Raw genomic sequence first — 17,328 nt, forward strand, 5'->3', positions numbered from 1 at the left:
AAACTGCGGCTACTGTGGAGGTAACTTGTTTGTTCCTCCACCTTACCCCATTCTTGCAGAATCTCGTACTGAAATGACGATGGCTATTGCGTTTTTTTACATCACATTTCCGATTTGCCCATTGTTTCATTAATAGAAGGTCGCACTCATATTCTCAGGGAATAGTAATGTCTCTAGTCGCTTTTCAACGCCCAGGGTTAGCTCTGTGTTTTTCAAAGACACTCTTAGTTGTTTGTGTTTTTATAATCTCTTTACCGGTCTGGAAATGAAAAACTCAAGCCCTGTCAAGTTTCTTTAAGTGCGCATTTTTGAATGACTTCCTGTAGAGAAAACGATATTGATATAGTTATGGTTTTATGAAGTGCTGTCACTTGAAAGAGGTTGATTAATAATAACTTGGTTCGGTTGATTAATTTCCGAAATTTGCAGGGGAAACAGTTACTCGAGCAAAATCAAATCAATGATGTAATGAATGAAAAAAAAGGAAAAGAACAGAAAATTTGATCCAAAACTGACATAGCTTTATAGCTAATTTTAAAATGACCACTAAATCTGCTTGTCATATCTTCATTTTATAACTTATTCTTTGGCTGTGTTTTCACTAGGCCGATTAACTAGATGAACATTCTTCCTAGGTGTTTGTTTACAGAACGACATTAGCTTGTTAAACATGACATCTGTTTTTTACTGGGAAATTTTAAGCCACTAATAATTCGGAAGATTCAAATTACAAATCCGCGCAGCTTTAAAAAATGGCGGGAGAGGAAGCGCTTTTAATGAGTTCACTAGTACTGATTCTCGCCGGCTATATTTTTGCGAAAGAGAAGGAGTTTCGTTCAGTGGATGCGATTAATGTCTCGGCAGATGCGGAGGATACGACAGAATGTTGTAATCCTGGCAATTCAACGCCAAAACAACATACATCGCCGTAAGCGTAGGACCATGTGGGTCTATCCAAGGCCACAGGTTTGGTTCGAACAGCTCGTTGTAAATCGTTACCAGGATCATCTGTGTTGCGAGCATTTCAGAGTGAGCAGAGATACTTTTGAACACATCTGTGGACTCGTTAGCCCTGAGCTGGTACGACAGAACACAATTCTTCGCCAAGCTATCTCCGTAGAGAAGCGGGTTGCCGTTGCTCTTTGGAGATTAGCTACTGGGAATTCATATAAAACCGTCGGGCTAACCTCTGGAATCGGTCGATGCACTGCTATGAATGTAAAGGACGAATTCTGCACTGCCTTGTTGCGAAGAGCGAACGATTTTATGAAATTTCCCAAGACCGAGGCCGAAACTAGGCAATCCATACGGGAATTTCTGAACATTGGCCGTTTCCCTCAGATCGTAAGCGCACTTGATGGGTCCCATATTCCAATCAGGCGCCCAAAGAAGACCCAAACGAGTATGTTAATCGGAAAAGCTTCCACAGCGTCGTTTTGCATGGAGTTGCTGATGCTAATGGAAAGTTTTTGCATGTGAGTAATGGCTATGCAGGAAGTATTCACGATGCTCGCGTGCTACGAATGAGCTCACTACTACCTTCAATAGAAAACGGCGACATCTTGCATTCCCCAACGCGTAGGATAGGTGGCACCCAAGTAAAACCACTCGTTGTTGCTGACCCAGCTTATAAACTTACGAGATTTCAATAAATAAGTGAGCAGTGCAAGAGTGGTTGTGGAGCAGGCATTTGGACTGTTGAAGGGGAGGTGAAGGTGCCTACTGAATAAGCTGGATGAATCAGTGGAGAAAGTGTCCTCTACAATTATTGCCTGTTGCATACTGCACAATATTTGCCTGGAGGTTAATGATCCCACTGAAATTGATGCTAAAATTGTCCTAGTGAAAACAAAACCTTTAATTACTAAGATTTACTTTGCGTTTGATGAATTACGACAGCTATTTGTTTTAACACCTGTCCTGTTAATTAACTTTTTAGTAATTGAATTATTTATTGGAGGCTTACCAGTTGATTTGTATTATTGTCTCAAATCGTTTCGTCTTCGGCAGAAAAGAAAAATGTCATAACTGCAATCACTGATTGCCAGAGAAGGTAAGGTTTACTATCAAACTTTTTGTTTCGCCAGCGGAAGAGCGTGGACATATTCAGTTTCAAATGTTGTAAATCGTTCGCTTCAATTTGACAGACACAGCAGACGTTATTCGATGAAATTGTTTTCAGTTGTTCCGAACAAAAATTCAGTCTAATTTTCCCCTTAAAACGTGAGCGCAGCACAGATATTCAGTCAATCTTTTATCTAGGACTAATCTTATATTTCTCTCCGCAGAAAACAAGACTTTCGTTGAACCGAGCCACGATGGTAAATGACAGAACGCAAAATATTTTGTCGGGGATTTTCTTTCTTTTAACGATCTTAAATTTAATTCCAAACTTGCTGGTGGTACTTACTTTGATTCACTCGAAGTTCAAGACTTCAATCAACTACCTTTTCCTCAACTTAGCACTAGCCGACATTCTGGTGGCAACATCTCTGATCCCTCAATATGTGCTTCGTCCTGTATATACCCACCCTGATGGATGGGCTGGAACCTTGCTTTGTAAGCTGTTTACCGGGGGGTTCACTATGTGGGTTGGAGGGTGTACTGCTACTGTCATGCATGTTGTGATCGCCATCGAACGCTTCTATGCCACTCGAACTGGCAATATTGCACGAAAATTATCAAAGAGAAAACTGATAACGGTTATTTTATGTGGTTGGATTTTTGCCATTCTTTCCGAGATTCCTTCAATGATCGCAATGATCTATGACAAAAATCAATCATCGTGCTTTGAAAACTGGTCTAATCTTGTATATGGCAAAATTTACACCGTCTTTACCTTTGTTGTGGACTTTTCAGTTCCTCTTGTACTGATGGCTGTTCTTTACGCCAAGACTGTGAAAACACTTTGGGGGCCATCTATAACTTCGGGCACTTCATTAGCCGTAATCAAATCACGCAAGCGAATCACGAAAATTGCAGTAACAGTGACGGTGCTTCACACATTGTGTTGGTTTCCTAGTGTGACTTCATACTTGCTTGCATATCACGTTCCTTGCTTGGTGGAATATGGGTCCATCATTTACTACGCGTGCGTGATACCTGTTGGATTAAGCTCGTGTTTGAATCCGATCGTTTACACTCTTCAGAGTCAAAGATTCAGGCAGGAGTTGCGAATGTTTGTTTGCCGCTGGTTACCGACGAATAAAGTATCAATTGCTGATTACACCGTTGAGGGAAAAATTCGAAAACCCTGAGAAACGCGATAGGGCGAGATTTTTTTTCCCTCCTTACTCGTCAACGACTTCGCTTTTATTTGTATGAAGTTCGCCTTTTACTGAAGTAGCCAACTTTACTGATTTTTCTGTGTGGTTGTTTGGAACATGTTTACGCGTAAAACTTTTCATATTTAACCATTTTCAATTTATTCGAGTCCATTCAAGTTCTTCAGTCTAAGTAAGTCAAAACATAAATTAAAAGCCACAGTAGTTTTTGGATAGTGGGCTAAGAGATTTTTGCTTTGTTGCTTGCTTTCATTGTACAACCGCATGTCAGTGCTTTTGTTGACCATTACTAGTGAAATGTTAGGTAAATATAAGTGTTAATGGTCTCTCTGGAAAAATTGGTTCTCAAGGTAGTTGGCAGCTGAGTTTGTGCTCGTAATTTCAATTGCCTTTCTTGCGATAAATTCCCACACTAACCTCGCATAGATAAGCTGAAATTTTTAATTGCTTTTTCATTTTTATTTTCTAAGCTGCTCTACTGTAAGATAGGTATATTTTCAATATCAGGGCTGTGAATTCTCACCGAAGTTTCCTATTGTTAATAGCCTAGAGTCTATTGTATCCGCTCTCTTAATTTTGAAATATTCCCGTCGTAGAAACAGATGGGAATATTTAAGTAGAAATCGTTTTACTTCCTTTTCCGCTTCTTTTGTTTCCTTAGTCAAATATTGTAAATTTAGTGAACAATAGAACCTCACACCAGTTCATACTTAAGCAAGTACATTGTAAAGCTTTTTCGATTACATAAACGACTGCGTGCCGATAACTTTGATTACAAAGTTGTGTACGCTAGAGGTCATGTCAGTTGTTGGCCTGATCTAGTAATAAAGTCTACTGTGGAACCAAAACGCTGTCTTATCCTTGACTTCCGTAAAAGCTCGCTTGAAGTGGATCGTCGTGTACTAGAAAATCGTGACGAGTTTCCGTTCTCGCTGCCGAGTTGTCTCTACTGAGCTATTTTTTCCCTATTGTTGTTGTGTCTTCCGCTAGAGTTCAGTTTTGCGCGAAAACCTATCGTCACAGAAGTGATTGATGGGTTTATTTGTTTTCACTGCTTTTTTTTATCCGAACTGCCCAAAATCCAGCTTCCAGCGCTGAAAAATCCGGTTTTTCGTACGGACAGATTTACTGTAATCACGCGTAACAACCAAGTTTCAGAGCCTGCTAAGTTGCCATACTTCCGAGGTAATGGGCCTCCGCTTTCCACGCAGGGGGTACCGCTTTTACTGTAAAGTGAAAGCTTGCGCTGTAAAATAAAAAGTAATGAAAACTATACCTTTCATATTACACTATAGAGCCATAAACGTGATGCTGGGAGAGCCATGATAATCCATGTGATGCAAGAAAAAGCAGCAACTTTTCTGTGGCGTGCAACGGTATATGTGATTTCATAAAATGTAGAGATTGTCAACACTACACAATCATAGCCTTTAAATCACTTCTGAAACCAGTGGTCAATCCCCAATCTGACAGGAGATTGGTCAAATTTTGCCCAAAATTCCCAAAATAATTCAGGAGCTGACAGCTTTCTAACCCTGACAGCAAGACTACACAAAAATAAACCTAACTATTAAGATTATGGAAATATGGGCACTGTTGCATCCTGTGCAAAATCTATGACAGGTATATTTTATTTAATCAACATTTGGATGGTTTCCATCTAAGATTTCAAGGGAATATCTAAATATTTTAATGTATCAAAATCTAGTTTTTACTACATTTATCACCAGCAATTTTTAAATAAGATTTGTCTAACTAAAAAAAAAGTCTACTTTAAACCTAGAGAGGCCTAAATATTTACTTTTGAGTTCAGAATGAACCTGTATTAGGGAAATGTAGCTCCTGGTTGCTTTTTGAGAGGCCTAAATATTTACTTTTGAGTTTCAGAATGAACCTATGGTAGGGAAAGGCAGCTCCTGGTTGCTTTTTAACAAACACATTTAAAACACTAAGAGAAACTGGGACCCAATGGATTTCCTTATTTTAAATATTTTAGTTTGTGAAGTTAGACGTAGAATATTTACCTCATGTGGTACATCACCTCATGTGGTTATCCTGATCATGTTATCTGCCTTTTGCCTTTAGCATTTTGACTCATCTAGCCCACAAATTTTGTTAGCTTCAGAACTTGAATCTTTTCTCAATATTTATTCAATGAAACAACTTTAACAACATGTAGAACCTATTTGGTAAAGTGCTCATGGTCTCATATGATTTTCTATGATACAATCGTACACCCCGGAAATTGCATGTGAGCTACTTAAACCCACCCTTTTTTTGTGATTCACTTCATTTAAATATGAATGCATTGTGGTAAAGTATAGATTTATGTATTTCCAGTTACTGCACGATGTGCATATGTCTTTTTTGTTATAGTACAATGTGTTTATTTAGTATTTATTTGCAGTGTAGTGTATTTTGCTTCCTCAACACATTAGTCTTTGTCTGTTAGTGAGGATTAACTCTAGCTGTAATGTCTCTCAGTGGGAAGTATTTTTTGCATTAAATTAATTAAATTAATTATCTAAATTCACAATGTTATTCTTTCAATTTAATGAATAATACATGCATAAACTAGACTAGGTCAGAGCCAAGCTTAATAAAAATTTCAAAATACGTTCTTTTATTAGATTCTACTTTGCCTTGATTCATTTTTTTCCTTTTATTGTTTTGCTTTACTCTGTTTTTGTTTGGTTAGCTATTTTCATCATATCGTTTTTCCTATTTCTCCGCTGTCGCTTTTTTATTGTAAGTAATATACACTACTAGTTATGGAAGCCCGTACTCAACGAGTCCCATGTTTCTCTGGGCTTCCCGGTATTTTCTCCAAACTGAAAATGGAGTATTAATAGTTTCAAGATGGCAAAATAAATATAAATAATAATAATAATAATAATAATAATAATGATAAACGTTATCTCTGTTTCCAACAGCTTCAGTCGATTATTTCCAAAGTACTAGACCACATGCACGACTTCTCTGTTCTTGTATCAATGGTAAGTTCACTTCTGAACGTTTGATTTAGTTTCTCTTCCAACAAAACAAAGATATCTTTCGCGTAGAATTACTTAAATCGGTTTTCTATGTGTGTATCTTTTTTCTCCAGGATAAATTTCTTCCTTTCTTGGACATGTTTCAAAAAGAATTAATCAGAGTGGATGTTTGCAAACTGATTGTGGAAGCTTTTGGTAAATGAGTGGCTTTTTTTAAAGGCATGCTAATGTGAGTGTCTGCAGCAACAAATCTAATTTTGCTATTCGTTAAACCTCTGATCGTTGTTGTTTTTTCTGGAGTGATTCGCCCTTTGCGTTTGCCTCGGTTGTTCTCGCATTTCCGTCGTGCTTATCACCGCTCGACTGAAAATCGCCAAAGAATTACGCCTGTTCAACAAGGTAAACCAAATTGTTTGCATAACTTTAATTTAACATGTGAGCATTAAAAAAACTATGGTCACCTTAACAGATACCAAGAAGAACCTACGACCTACGACCCGGTGGTTGTGAACTCTTTGATGTATGTTTTTAAAACGATGCACGACTCTGTAAAGTAAGTGCCCAACGGTTTGTCATCACAGTAGTTATTCTAGGTAAAAAAAAAATTATTCTTCTATCGCAGAAGATGAAGAAAATAGAATTTTTTAATGAGATGCTTGTCTTAATTTTCATCAGTGCATTGACCTTGATAGACGAGAGGAGAGTCATTGGTCATCTGATCACAGGATTCCTACGTAAGGTAGGAATCTTGGATTGTAGTTCTTTTCAATGATTTACACCAATTTGTTTTCATTTGTGTCTAGAAGCCGATATTGAAGCTCTGATAGGACACGAAGAGTCTTGTCTTTTATAAGAAAAATATCTGAAATTTTGCTATGAGAAGTGTATCTTAAGAATTTATCTTCAATTCCAAAGTCATTTGATCTTGAGTAGTTTACTTACCGTTTCAGATTGACTTTGGCCGTGATTTTGAGAGGCAACTGGATTCTTTTGTGGATGCACGTTCCTCTTTCTCCAGTCTAGAAGCTGTTCTTGTGATGCTCGTGAAGGTGATCAAATCTTACTTTGAGCGCGCGTCGACGATTGTCCACAAGGAAAAACTAAAATATCCACAACGGCTAATAGCAAAGGAAAATATCGATGGAGCTCAAAAATACAAAAAACGAACTGCTTGGTTTTAGATTCGGTTTAAGTTTTGTATTTGATTGGAGACACTTTTAGGGTCACAGAAGTTCATGAAATCAGACCTGCCAGGACACACGTGCGTCATAGACACACCCAATCGTTTACTGTAGTCATAACGGTGCTCTTGTACCTTTTGCCTTTGTTAACAGAGTGTTAATCTTCTCGCCGTGAAAACTCGAGAAGTAGTCAAAGGGAACCACACTCGAAAGACTGCGTCCTTCATCAGAGTAAGAGGAGAGGATTTGCTTGATTTTATCTCTCAGTGCTTACAATAATTTGACTAAACATTGTTCTGCCCTGTCTCCTACAGGCTTGTGTTGCCTATTGTTTCATTACCATCCCCTCCATAGATGACGTTTTCTCTCGCCTCAAGCTCTACCTCCTGTCAGGACAGGTTGCCATGGCAAATCAAGCCCTCAGTCAAGGTCAGCAGATCTCTATGGGATAGGCATGCGCATCTGGTTAGACAGCAACCGTTAAACTCAACTTGAAGTCAATACTTCTTAGCGATGGTTTTAGTCGTTTCTTGGGTCACAGAAAATTGTTGTTGATTAACATGAAACGTTGTACAACCAAACGATGTAACGCCATTTGTATTTGACGTTTCAGCGGATGCATTTTTCAGAGCGGCGATTAGTCTTGTTGCTGAAGTGCCACGAACGATTGGTAAGATCACTGATTCAGAACAACAAACCATCTACCTTGTGCGCGCTCCAAGTAAGAATATACTGAATGAGAAAGTAACAATTAAACAAGGAAACAAAAAAAACTACAAATAACATTATTGCTTAGGGTTATGTTCCGTATGTAGTTCTTGTAGATCCTTTCTCCCGAATACAACACCTGTATATTTATATTTAGCGTAGAAAAGTCAGAGGGATGTAAGTCGAATTATTCCGAAATAAGAGATCAAACAAGCGTAAAACTGTGATGTTTGTGTGTTTTCTTCATTGTTTTTCTAGAAATTGACTACAAGGTGAAATCGTCGGAGCCATACCTTCTTGCCTACATGAACAACTTTTTCTCCACGTTGTTGGTAGTACCGGTACGTTTGTACGATATAATGACTGCAGCTCTTGTTGGTAATGATAACTGTGAGTGAGTGCACCAAAGTGTAGTCATTACAATCGGTAAATGTAACTAGGAACCAATGAAAAATTAAGAGAAGCGCGGGAAACGCCAATCACCAAGTCGCCATTATTTTAGGCTTGCATCTGATTGGGTGAATAGATGACGTGACTTTTCTAGACCAATCACAGTTCGAAATGAGGCAAAACCAATACAGTCCCGTATTACCTTTGTCACCTTATCATTGCTCTGTTACAGAGTGCACTTTTTTTATTTTATTATTTTTTTTCAGGACTCGCCAGATCAAGGCGCTATGCATCTTGTTTGAGACCTGCTTAATGTTGTACAAGAGTACACTTGGGAAATAAACAGCGGCGCCAAAATGAGTATTTACCTAAATGCCGTTTGCCTTCTCTCCGCCATGAGTCAGGTGGGTTTGTGTGTTATTGTATCTGTATGATCGTTCGAGTTCACGTGAACTTCACGAGCATACACGCGAGTCTCGCGCGATTTGTTCGTAAAAGGCTTTTATTCCTTTTTCCTTGCAAACATTCATTCATAGAAAAGAAGTATGGCTGAAATTTTCATCTCACTTTGCAGAAATATTTCATTTATCATGTTGATAAAGGTAGGTTATTAAGTTCCTAAACTAAACGTCTCTATTTCCACCCGTTTTCTCTTTCAGCATGAAACAATATCTTGGTTTGATAACAAGGAATTTGAAAGTACAAGGAAGAGTTGTTGCTTGTTGAAAAACATTTTCCACTTTACCGTAAAGAAAGCGAGTTAAGTTAATTTTATAAGATAATTTGTATGTTTCTTTTTACTTCGTCGCAGTGGATCTTAGAGGTCTCTTTCATGGTGCACCTATTGACAGGAGAAGCACAATTTTGAAACCAGAAAAAAAAACTTTTATAAATACCGTATGTTTTTCGTCTATTCTGAGGTAGCGATGGAAAACGCTTTGAATTTGTCCATGTTTACTATCAAAAGAAATGCGATGCTTTCTTGTTGGGTTAAAAATATTTTGAGCTATTTTGGATGTCAGTGTTGTTCAACAAGATATAAATCTTTTTCATTAGAATACTTCACTGGACAATTTTTTTGTATTGTTTTCAAGGCTGTTGTGTCATGCTGATCTTTCACAACCTCAGTTAGCTACACTGGCCCTTAACTTGTGGAATCTCGCTCAGAAACATGGCTATGGGAACACAAAATACACAGTAAGTACAAATACTATCAGAACTCTAACTACACATGATAACTAAAAGAGACTTCGAGCTCATAGACCAGCGGACACAGTTGCTTACTATGACCGCTGACCGCAGCCGTTAGTGCAACGCGCCATAAAAGTGTTAGAGCAAAAATTAGATGATCGCTGCATCCACGCGTAGATTTAACTTGATGAATAACATGTTACGTCCAAGAAAAATTCATTTCCTAGTCTGTCATTTAGGTCGATGGACGAAAGTACAATTACTTTTCCGTTTAAAAACCTCGGTAATCCCTAGTAATCTTCGCAAACCCCCAAATGACCATCGGCAATGTGTGGAAATCTTCATGGCCTTGTTAATTTCTTTGTTTTTGTTACTTCAACAGATGCGCACACTTGAGTACGTCAAACAGAAAGGTTCCTCGGGACACAAGGAATATGCGGCCATTGCACAGAAAATGAACCTACAAACAAAAATTTAAATGTTCCTACGTCCTATGCAACGGTTTCATTCCATGACTAAAAGTGTAATTACTCAGAAGAAATTACGGCGTTATTTTAGAGAGTTGATTACAGCCTCATTAACAGATTATTAAAAAAACAATTCTATCTCGTCCGCATAGAGGGGATCTGTAGATACAACAGGGATTTATGTAAAATCCTCGAGTATTCCATAGTGTAGGACGCTTTTATTGACTTTGACTTACAAGAAAAAATACCGCGCTGTATTCCCGCGGAATCACTTTCTCCTAAAAGCGACTCTTTGAGCATAAGTGTGTTCAAACAATGGAGACTTAAACAATTTCTTTGAAGAGTGTATGACTTCAGAGAGAAGTTGTAGTCGGTAATCCTCAAAGGAATTACTTAGAAAAGATGTATACTCTGGAAGCTGCATGGTCCTGTTAATGACTGTAAAAATAGAGCACGATTGTATTTGGTAACAATAACCAGATAGGTACCTTTCTGATTGAAAAGTGATAAAACTGTGGCTACTGTGGAGGTAACTTGTTTGTTCCTCCACCATACCCCATTCTTGCAGAATCTCGTATTGAAATGACGATGGCTATTGCGTTTTTTTACATCACATTTCCGATTTGCCCATTGTTTCATTAATAGAAGGTCGCACTCATCGTAATATCTCTAGTCGCTCTTCAACGCCCAGGGACAGCTCTGTGTTTTTCAAAGACACTCTTAGTTGTTTGTGTTTTTATAATCTCTTTACCGGTCTGGAAATGAAAAACTCAAGCCCTGTCAAGTTTCTTTAAGTGCGCATTTTTGAATGACTTCCTGTAGAGAAAACGATATTGATATAGTTAATTTTTTTATGGTTTTATGAAGTGCTGTCACTTGAAAGAGGTTGATTAATAATAACTTGGTTCGGTTGATTAATTTCCGAAATTTGCGGGGGAAACAACTACTCGAGCAAAATCAAATCAAATGCTCTGTTAGCTACGATAGGTGTCAAAGCTGTGAAGCCGATGGGGTGGTTTGAACTATGCATTGGAAGCGACGGTTATCAAACGAAAGACCCGCCACGGGGTCCTAACATGTTCTGTTCATTAATAGTTTAATTAGTCCCTAGATAACACCGTAACCGGCAATCATGCCAAGATACGCATTTGTACCAGTCCTAAAAGGGTAAGAATTGATAAAAAGAGCCTCTGCTTGATTTAGCTTAGCCTTGTTACTAGTGCACCAATGCCATGCTGTATAGAGACAATGGTTTATAGAAAACTTGTAACTTCATTTTTTAAATGCATTGATGGATCAAACCGTTCGCTTTTATTCAAACGCGTTTAAAATATTGGTGGAGTAAGTGAACGATGAAATGCACTTGCGAATGATCTTCTATGATAATACACTCATGATACTTACATAGTATATAAGGCTTAAATCACACGCAACGTTTCTAGTCGTGAAAGTGTTAATTGGCAACTTGCGTTCTGTAATATGTCAGGTTGGTTTTTAATGAGTGTGATCTAAGACTCGCTCGTAGGGTAAGGGAGTCACAGGATGGTACACGACCGCCCAAACATTTATTTCACACCTCTCTCCTTTAACAGATGCAAGCGCTAAGTTTCTTTTTCCAATTTTTATTTTTCAAAAATTAAACAGAACAATATTTGTGAATAATTTGAGAAATGTAATATGATGATGTAATGAATAAAAAAAAAACTTGAAAATTTGATCCAAAACTGACGTAGCTTCATCGCTAATTTTAAAATGTCCACAAAATTTGCTTGCCATATCTTTATTTCATTACTCATTCCTTATCTAAAAAGATTTACTTTGCGTTTGATGAATTAAGACAGCCTTTTGTTTGAACACCTGTCCTGTACATTAACTTTTTAGTAATTGAATAATATATTGGAGGCTTACGAGCTGATTGGGATTATTTCTCAAATTGTTTCATCTTTAACACGGCAGGAAAGAAATCAAAATTATCTTTCAACTGCAATCACTGATCGAGAAGGTAAGGTTTACCATCAAATTTTTTGTTTCGCCAGCGGAAGAGCGTGGACATATTAAGTGTCAAATGTCGTAAATCGTTCGCTTCAATTTGACAGACACAACAGAAGTTTTTCGATGGAATCGTTTTCAGCTGATCCGAAAAAAAACTCAGTCTAATTTTCCCCTTTAAACATGAGCGCTGCACAGATTTTCCAATCCTTTACCCAGAACTAATCATATATTTCTCTCTACAGAAAAACAAGACTTTCGTTTAACTGAGCCACGATGGTAAATGATAGGACGCAAAATATTTTGTCGGGGGTTTTCTTTCTTTTAATGATCTTAAATTTGATTCCAAACTTGCTAGTAGTACTTGCTTTGATTCGCTCGAAGTTCAAGACTTCAATCAACTACCTTTTCCTCAACTTAGCACTGGCCGACATTCTGGTGGCAACATCTCTGATCCCTCAATATGTGCTTCGTCCTGTATATACCCACCCTGATGGATGGGCTGGAACCTTGCTTTGTAAGCTGTTTACCGGGGGGTTCACTATGTGGGTTGGAGGGTGTACTGCTACTGTCATGCATGTTGTGATCGCCATCGAACGCTTCTATGCCACTCGAACTGGCAACATTGCACGAAAATTATCAAAGAGAAAACTAATAATGGTTATTGTATGTGGTTGGATTTTTGCCATTCTTTCCGAGATTCCTCCAATGACCGTAATGATTTATGACAAAAATCATTCATCATGCTTTGAAAACTGGTCTAAACTTGTATATGGCAAGATTTACACCGTCTTTACCTTCGTTGTGGACTTTTCAGTTCCTCTTGTACTGATGGCTGTTCTATACGCCAAGACTGTGAAAACTCTTTGGGGCCCATCTATAATTTCGGGCACTTCATTAGTCGTAATCAAATCACGCAAGCGAATCACGAAAATTGCAGTAACAGTGACGGTGCTTCACGCATTGTGTTGGCTTCCTGATGTGACTTCATACTTGCTTGCCTATCACGTTCCTGGCTTGGTGGAATATGGGTCCATTATTTACCACGCCTGTGTGATACCTGTTGGTTTAAGCTCGTGTTTGAATCCGATCATTTACACTCTTCAAAGTCAAAGATTCAGGCAGGAGTTGCGAATGTATATTTGCTGCTGGTTACCGACGAATAAAGTATCAATTGCTGACTATACCGTCGAGAGAAAAATTTCACAACCCTGAGAAATGCGATTGGGCGAGTTTTTTCCCCACGTTCTTGTTCGTTAACAAGTTCGCTTCAATATTTACAAATTTAGCCTTACCTGAAGTGATTAATAGGTTTATTTGTTTTCACTGCCTCTTTTTGTCCGAATTTCCCACAATACAAGTTCCCGCGCTAAAAAATTCGGTTTTTAGTTCGGACTGACTTACGGTAGTCACGCGTTACAACCTACTTTCATAGCTTGCTGAGTTGCCATATTTCCGAGGTAATGGGCCTCCGCTTTGCGCGCAGGGAGTACTACTTTTACCGTAAAGTGAAAGCTTGCGCTGTAAGATAAAAAGTATTGAAAACTATACTTTTTATATTACACTATGGAGCCGTAAAAGTGATGCTTGGAGAGCCATGATAATCCATGTTACGCAAGAAAAAGCAGCACCTTTTCTGCGGCTTGCAACGGTATATGTGATTTCATAAAATGTAGAGATTGTCAACACTACACAATCATAAAAGACTTAATGTATAAACTAAAGAGGAAAGAAGCTTTTATTTTGCAAAATATTGATCTAAATTCCACAAAACATCAATCAAATTGACATGTCGTTAGACTTTAAATCACTTCTGACACCAGTGGTCAATCCCCAATCTCACAGGAGATTGGTCAAATTTTGCCCAAAATAATTCAGGAGCTGACAGCTTTCTAACCCTGACAGCAAGACTACACAAAAATAAACCTAACTATTAAGATTATGGAAATATGGGCACTGTTGCACTCTGTGCAAAATCTATAACAGGTATATTTTATTTAATCAACATTTGGATGGTTTCCATCTAAGATTTCAAGGGAATATCTAAATATTTTAATGTATCAAAATCTAGTTTTTACTACATTTATCACCAGCAATTTTTAAATAAGATTTGTCTAACTAAAAAAAAAGTCTACTTTAAACCTAGAGAGGCCTAAATATTTACTTTTGAGTTCAGAATGAACCTGTAGTAGGGAAATGTAGCTCCTGGTTGCTTTTTGAGAGGCCTAAATATTTACTTTTGAGTTTCAGAATGAACCTATGGTAGGGAAAGGCAGCTCCTGGTTGATTTTTAACAAACACAATTAAAACACTAAGAGAAACTGGGGCCCAATGGATTTCCTCATTTTAAATATTTTAGTTTGTGAAGTTAGACGTAGAATATTTACCTCATATGGTACATCACCTCATGTGGTTATCCTGATTATGTTATCTGCCTTTTGCCTTTAGCGTTTTGACTCATCTAGCCCACAAAATTTTGTTAGCTTCAGAAATAATCTTTTCTCAATATTTATTCAATGAAACAACTTTAACAACATGTAGAACCTATTTGGTAAAGTGCTCATGGTCTCATGATTTTCTATAATATAATCGTACCCCCCTCTCCCCCCCTAGAAATTGCATATGATTCACTTAGATTAAATATGAATGCATTGGGGTAAAGTATAGATTTATGTATTTCCAGTAACTGTATAATGTGCATATGTCTTTTTTGTTATAGTATAATGTGTTTATTTAGTATTTATTTGCAGTGTAGTGTATTTTGCTTCCTCAATACATTAGTCTCTGTCTGTTAGTGAGGATTAACTCTAGTTGTAACTTCTCTCAGTGGGAAGTATTTTTGCATTAAATTAATTAAATTAATTATCTAATTCACAATGTCATTCTTTCAATTTAATGAATAATACATGCACAAACTAGACTAAGTCAAAGCCAATGAAGAAAGTATACCCCCCACCCAACCTGGAGCAAGTTTTGCCAAAATGAAACAAGGAACTGGATTCATTGCATCACAACCTATACCAATTTGAATATAAGGGGAAAAAATTTCCTTCATCCAGTCAAAGAAAGCATGAGCTTTCTTCACATCAACATCATATGATGTACTCAAAGACTTCCAACGAACACAGCCTCCCTCTTCCTCATCATCACTACTTTCATCACCACTATCCTTGTCTTCACCTTCACCCCTCACCAGTGGGTTCTCTTGCATCTCAGGATTGAAACCATAAAGTGAAATTATATCTGTAGCTGTGGGGAGGGAATCTTTATCCCAAGGAAATAAGCATGTTTCTATCAATCCAGAGCCTTCATTTGCCCAAGCACCTATTACAGAAAAAACATACCTTATTGAATAAGACAACTTTACTGCTCATTTTCTATAAAGAAAAAGTTAAAACAAAAAGCAAAGCAGCCATAACAATTTGACTAACACTTCAGCAAGAAAAGATCCACAATAAAAAAATCACAAATGGTGTGATATTTACAAATGAAAGGGACACAAGTTTTTAAACCTTTGACACTAAGAGTATCCACCATATAAATTATCCTTACCTTTTTTAATACATTGTAAACTGGTAGGCAATGAGAATAAACTGAGAAGATTGTTGACTAGGGAAATACTCTTGACTCAGAACCAGATAACAAAGAAATGTACCCATTAGCAAGGAAAATCAACTTTAAGCTCTTAGGAGTGAAAAGGTTACAGCCAATCACTAAGTATAGTTGTCGTGATTTGTTTTTTTTAAATTTAATCTTGGAATATTTGGGGCATGCACTTGGAAATGAACCCTGATTCCTCCTAGTCTTACTTACCACAATCCAGTCCAAGCTCCTCTGCAGCCTTCTTTATTCTGCTCAAAATGTGCACAGCCCGGAGGAAACTTTTATACTTTAGCTGTTTATCTGAGACAAGTGAGTAACTTGCTAAATGAACAATGCCACATTTCCAGCGCTTTGGAGGATTAGAAAACACCCACACATTGGAATTATCTTCATTGTCATCCCAGTAATGAAACCATTCCTCTGGGTCAGACCACGCATAAAGATGTCCACTAGGTTGTTCTTCATCATCAAAATTGTAATGGTTGAGCACATAATTTTTACTAAACTGCTCTGATGAAAACATTTCCTGATGTATAAAAAATAAAACACAAAAAAAATTCATGACTATTTTGGCTAGTCTTTAATTTTAAGTGAGTAGTAATTGTTTTGTTATTTCTTTTGACACAGTTCATAGATGATTTGAAGAGGTACATCAAAGAAGTTTAAAATAAGATAGTAAGATCTTCTGCTATTATTACAGAACAAGAGACAAATGTATCCCATAGAGAGATTACTTGCCTGTTGGGATTTTGAAAACTTATGTCAAATTTTTGTCACATCTTAATAATTGCCATGGAGACTTTTAAAACCAAAAGTTTTCATATGGACAGTCTTTACTCACTTTCCATTCTTTGCATACCAACATACAGATACAGACGTCTGGCAGCGGCAAGAAAGCAACTATCTTTTCAATTACTTCTGAGGGAAGGGAGGGCAAATTACTAGTCATCTTTTCTTGTCTCACAGAATCACTCCGGCTGAGTAAGGACAAACAAAACAAATCTCAAATACATGACAAATTTAATGAATGGGGTTTGTCATGGCTAAGCTAAGATGAAATGGGTGAGGTGGTTTTGTACATTAGTCAAGAAAATTTGGTGTTATTGCAGGAGAATACATTCATGGTTTCGTTTTCGAAACAATTTGAATGGATACTTATCATAAATTGGTAGAACTACAGCTTGCTATAACTGAGCAACGAGAAAAATGAACTGAAAATGGCTAAGCTGAGTTTATAAAATCATAAGCCTTTTTTGCACACTTACCACTTTCTGTTATTTCAAAGCTTGTCGAGTATCAGCCACAACAAAAACCCCTCAGGCTTGGGGACGAGTTATTTATGAAGGTGTTTGGTAGGCGGGGGACTGTAAATGAGAAGGTGGAAGGATAAATCGATGGACATTTGGTAAATGTGTATATCATATCCTGCATTTGAGTTCTTGGATTTTATATTTTTAACCATTAAAGTACCCACTAAACCTTATTTGTTCTAAACATAGCCTCATAGCTTAATGGCTGGGTA

General features: G+C 37.4%; 4 protein-coding genes and 1 pseudogene across 5 annotated transcripts; 4 read left to right on the forward strand and 1 right to left on the reverse strand.

Moving 5' to 3' along the window:
- Nucleotides 1-152: 152 nt before the first annotated feature.
- Nucleotides 153-1,652, forward strand: LOC136282843 (uncharacterized; annotated as a pseudogene).
- Nucleotides 1,653-2,318: 666 nt separating this feature from the next.
- Nucleotides 2,319-3,419, forward strand: LOC136283155 (pyroglutamylated RF-amide peptide receptor-like). The gene has a single exon (XM_066171509.1). It carries the CDS (start codon nt 2,319-2,321, stop codon nt 3,255-3,257), a length of 939 nt encoding a protein of 312 aa, XP_066027606.1. The 3' UTR covers nt 3,258-3,419.
- Nucleotides 3,420-5,015: 1,596 nt separating this feature from the next.
- Nucleotides 5,016-17,206, reverse strand: LOC136283067 (uncharacterized). 2 transcript variants are annotated; one of them, XR_010718536.1, is made up of 5 exons: nt 17,072-17,206; nt 16,648-16,783; nt 16,017-16,332; nt 14,387-15,527; nt 5,016-5,178 (listed from the first exon to the last, which is right to left on the reverse strand). XR_010718536.1 is itself a non-coding variant. In XM_066171252.1 (4 exons), the coding sequence occupies exons 2-4, from the start codon at nt 16,753-16,755 to the stop codon at nt 15,124-15,126; spliced, it is 828 nt and encodes a 275-aa protein (XP_066027349.1). In that variant the 5' UTR covers nt 16,756-16,783; nt 17,072-17,206; the 3' UTR covers nt 13,959-15,123. The 2 variants fall into 2 exon arrangements, 1 of the variants encoding a protein (XP_066027349.1); XM_066171252.1 differs by lacking the exon at nt 5,016-5,178 and having other exon boundaries at nt 13,959-15,527.
- Nucleotides 6,499-8,858, forward strand: LOC136282844 (VPS35 endosomal protein-sorting factor-like). The gene is made up of 9 exons (XM_066170790.1): nt 6,499-6,506; nt 6,747-6,830; nt 6,953-7,016; nt 7,228-7,326; nt 7,612-7,689; nt 7,773-7,887; nt 8,072-8,179; nt 8,425-8,507; nt 8,823-8,858. The coding sequence occupies exons 1-9, from the start codon at nt 6,499-6,501 to the stop codon at nt 8,856-8,858; spliced, it is 675 nt and encodes a 224-aa protein (XP_066026887.1).
- Nucleotides 12,480-13,418, forward strand: LOC131787917 (pyroglutamylated RF-amide peptide receptor-like). The gene has a single exon (XM_059104992.2). The coding sequence runs from the start codon at nt 12,480-12,482 to the stop codon at nt 13,416-13,418; it is 939 nt and encodes a 312-aa protein (XP_058960975.2).
- Nucleotides 17,207-17,328: the final 122 nt, after the last annotated feature.

The sequence above is a fragment of the Pocillopora verrucosa genome, chromosome 8, assembly GCF_036669915.1.
Source record: "Pocillopora verrucosa isolate sample1 chromosome 8, ASM3666991v2, whole genome shotgun sequence".
NCBI lineage: Eukaryota > Metazoa > Cnidaria > Anthozoa > Scleractinia > Pocilloporidae > Pocillopora > Pocillopora verrucosa.

What these genes read in the sequence shown, in the direction of transcription:
- LOC131787917 (XM_059104992.2), top strand. Translation starts at nt 12,480, where the DNA reads ATGGTAAATGATAGGACGCAAAATATTTTGTCGGGGGTTTTCTTTCTT.
- LOC136282844 (XM_066170790.1), top strand. An exon ending in AAATCAAGCCCTCAGTCAAG is followed by an intron (nt 7,888 to 8,071) that starts GTCAGCAGATCT and finishes TTGACGTTTCAG; the next exon opens with CGGATGCATTTTTCAGAGCG. An exon ending in CTACCTTGTGCGCGCTCCAA is followed by an intron (nt 8,180 to 8,424) that starts GTAAGAATATAC and finishes TTGTTTTTCTAG; the next exon opens with AAATTGACTACAAGGTGAAA.
- LOC136283155 (XM_066171509.1), top strand. Translation starts at nt 2,319, where the DNA reads ATGGTAAATGACAGAACGCAAAATATTTTGTCGGGGATTTTCTTTCTT.
- LOC136283067 (XM_066171252.1), bottom strand. Translation starts at nt 16,755, where the DNA reads ATGACTAGTAATTTGCCCTCCCTTCCCTCAGAAGTAATTGAAAAGATA. An exon ending in TGGTATGCAAAGAATGGAAA is followed by an intron (nt 16,333 to 16,647) that starts GTGAGTAAAGAC and finishes TTTATACATCAG; the next exon opens with GAAATGTTTTCATCAGAGCA. An exon ending in GGAGCTTGGACTGGATTGTG is followed by an intron (nt 15,528 to 16,016) that starts GTAAGTAAGACT and finishes TTTCTGTAATAG; the next exon opens with GTGCTTGGGCAAATGAAGGC.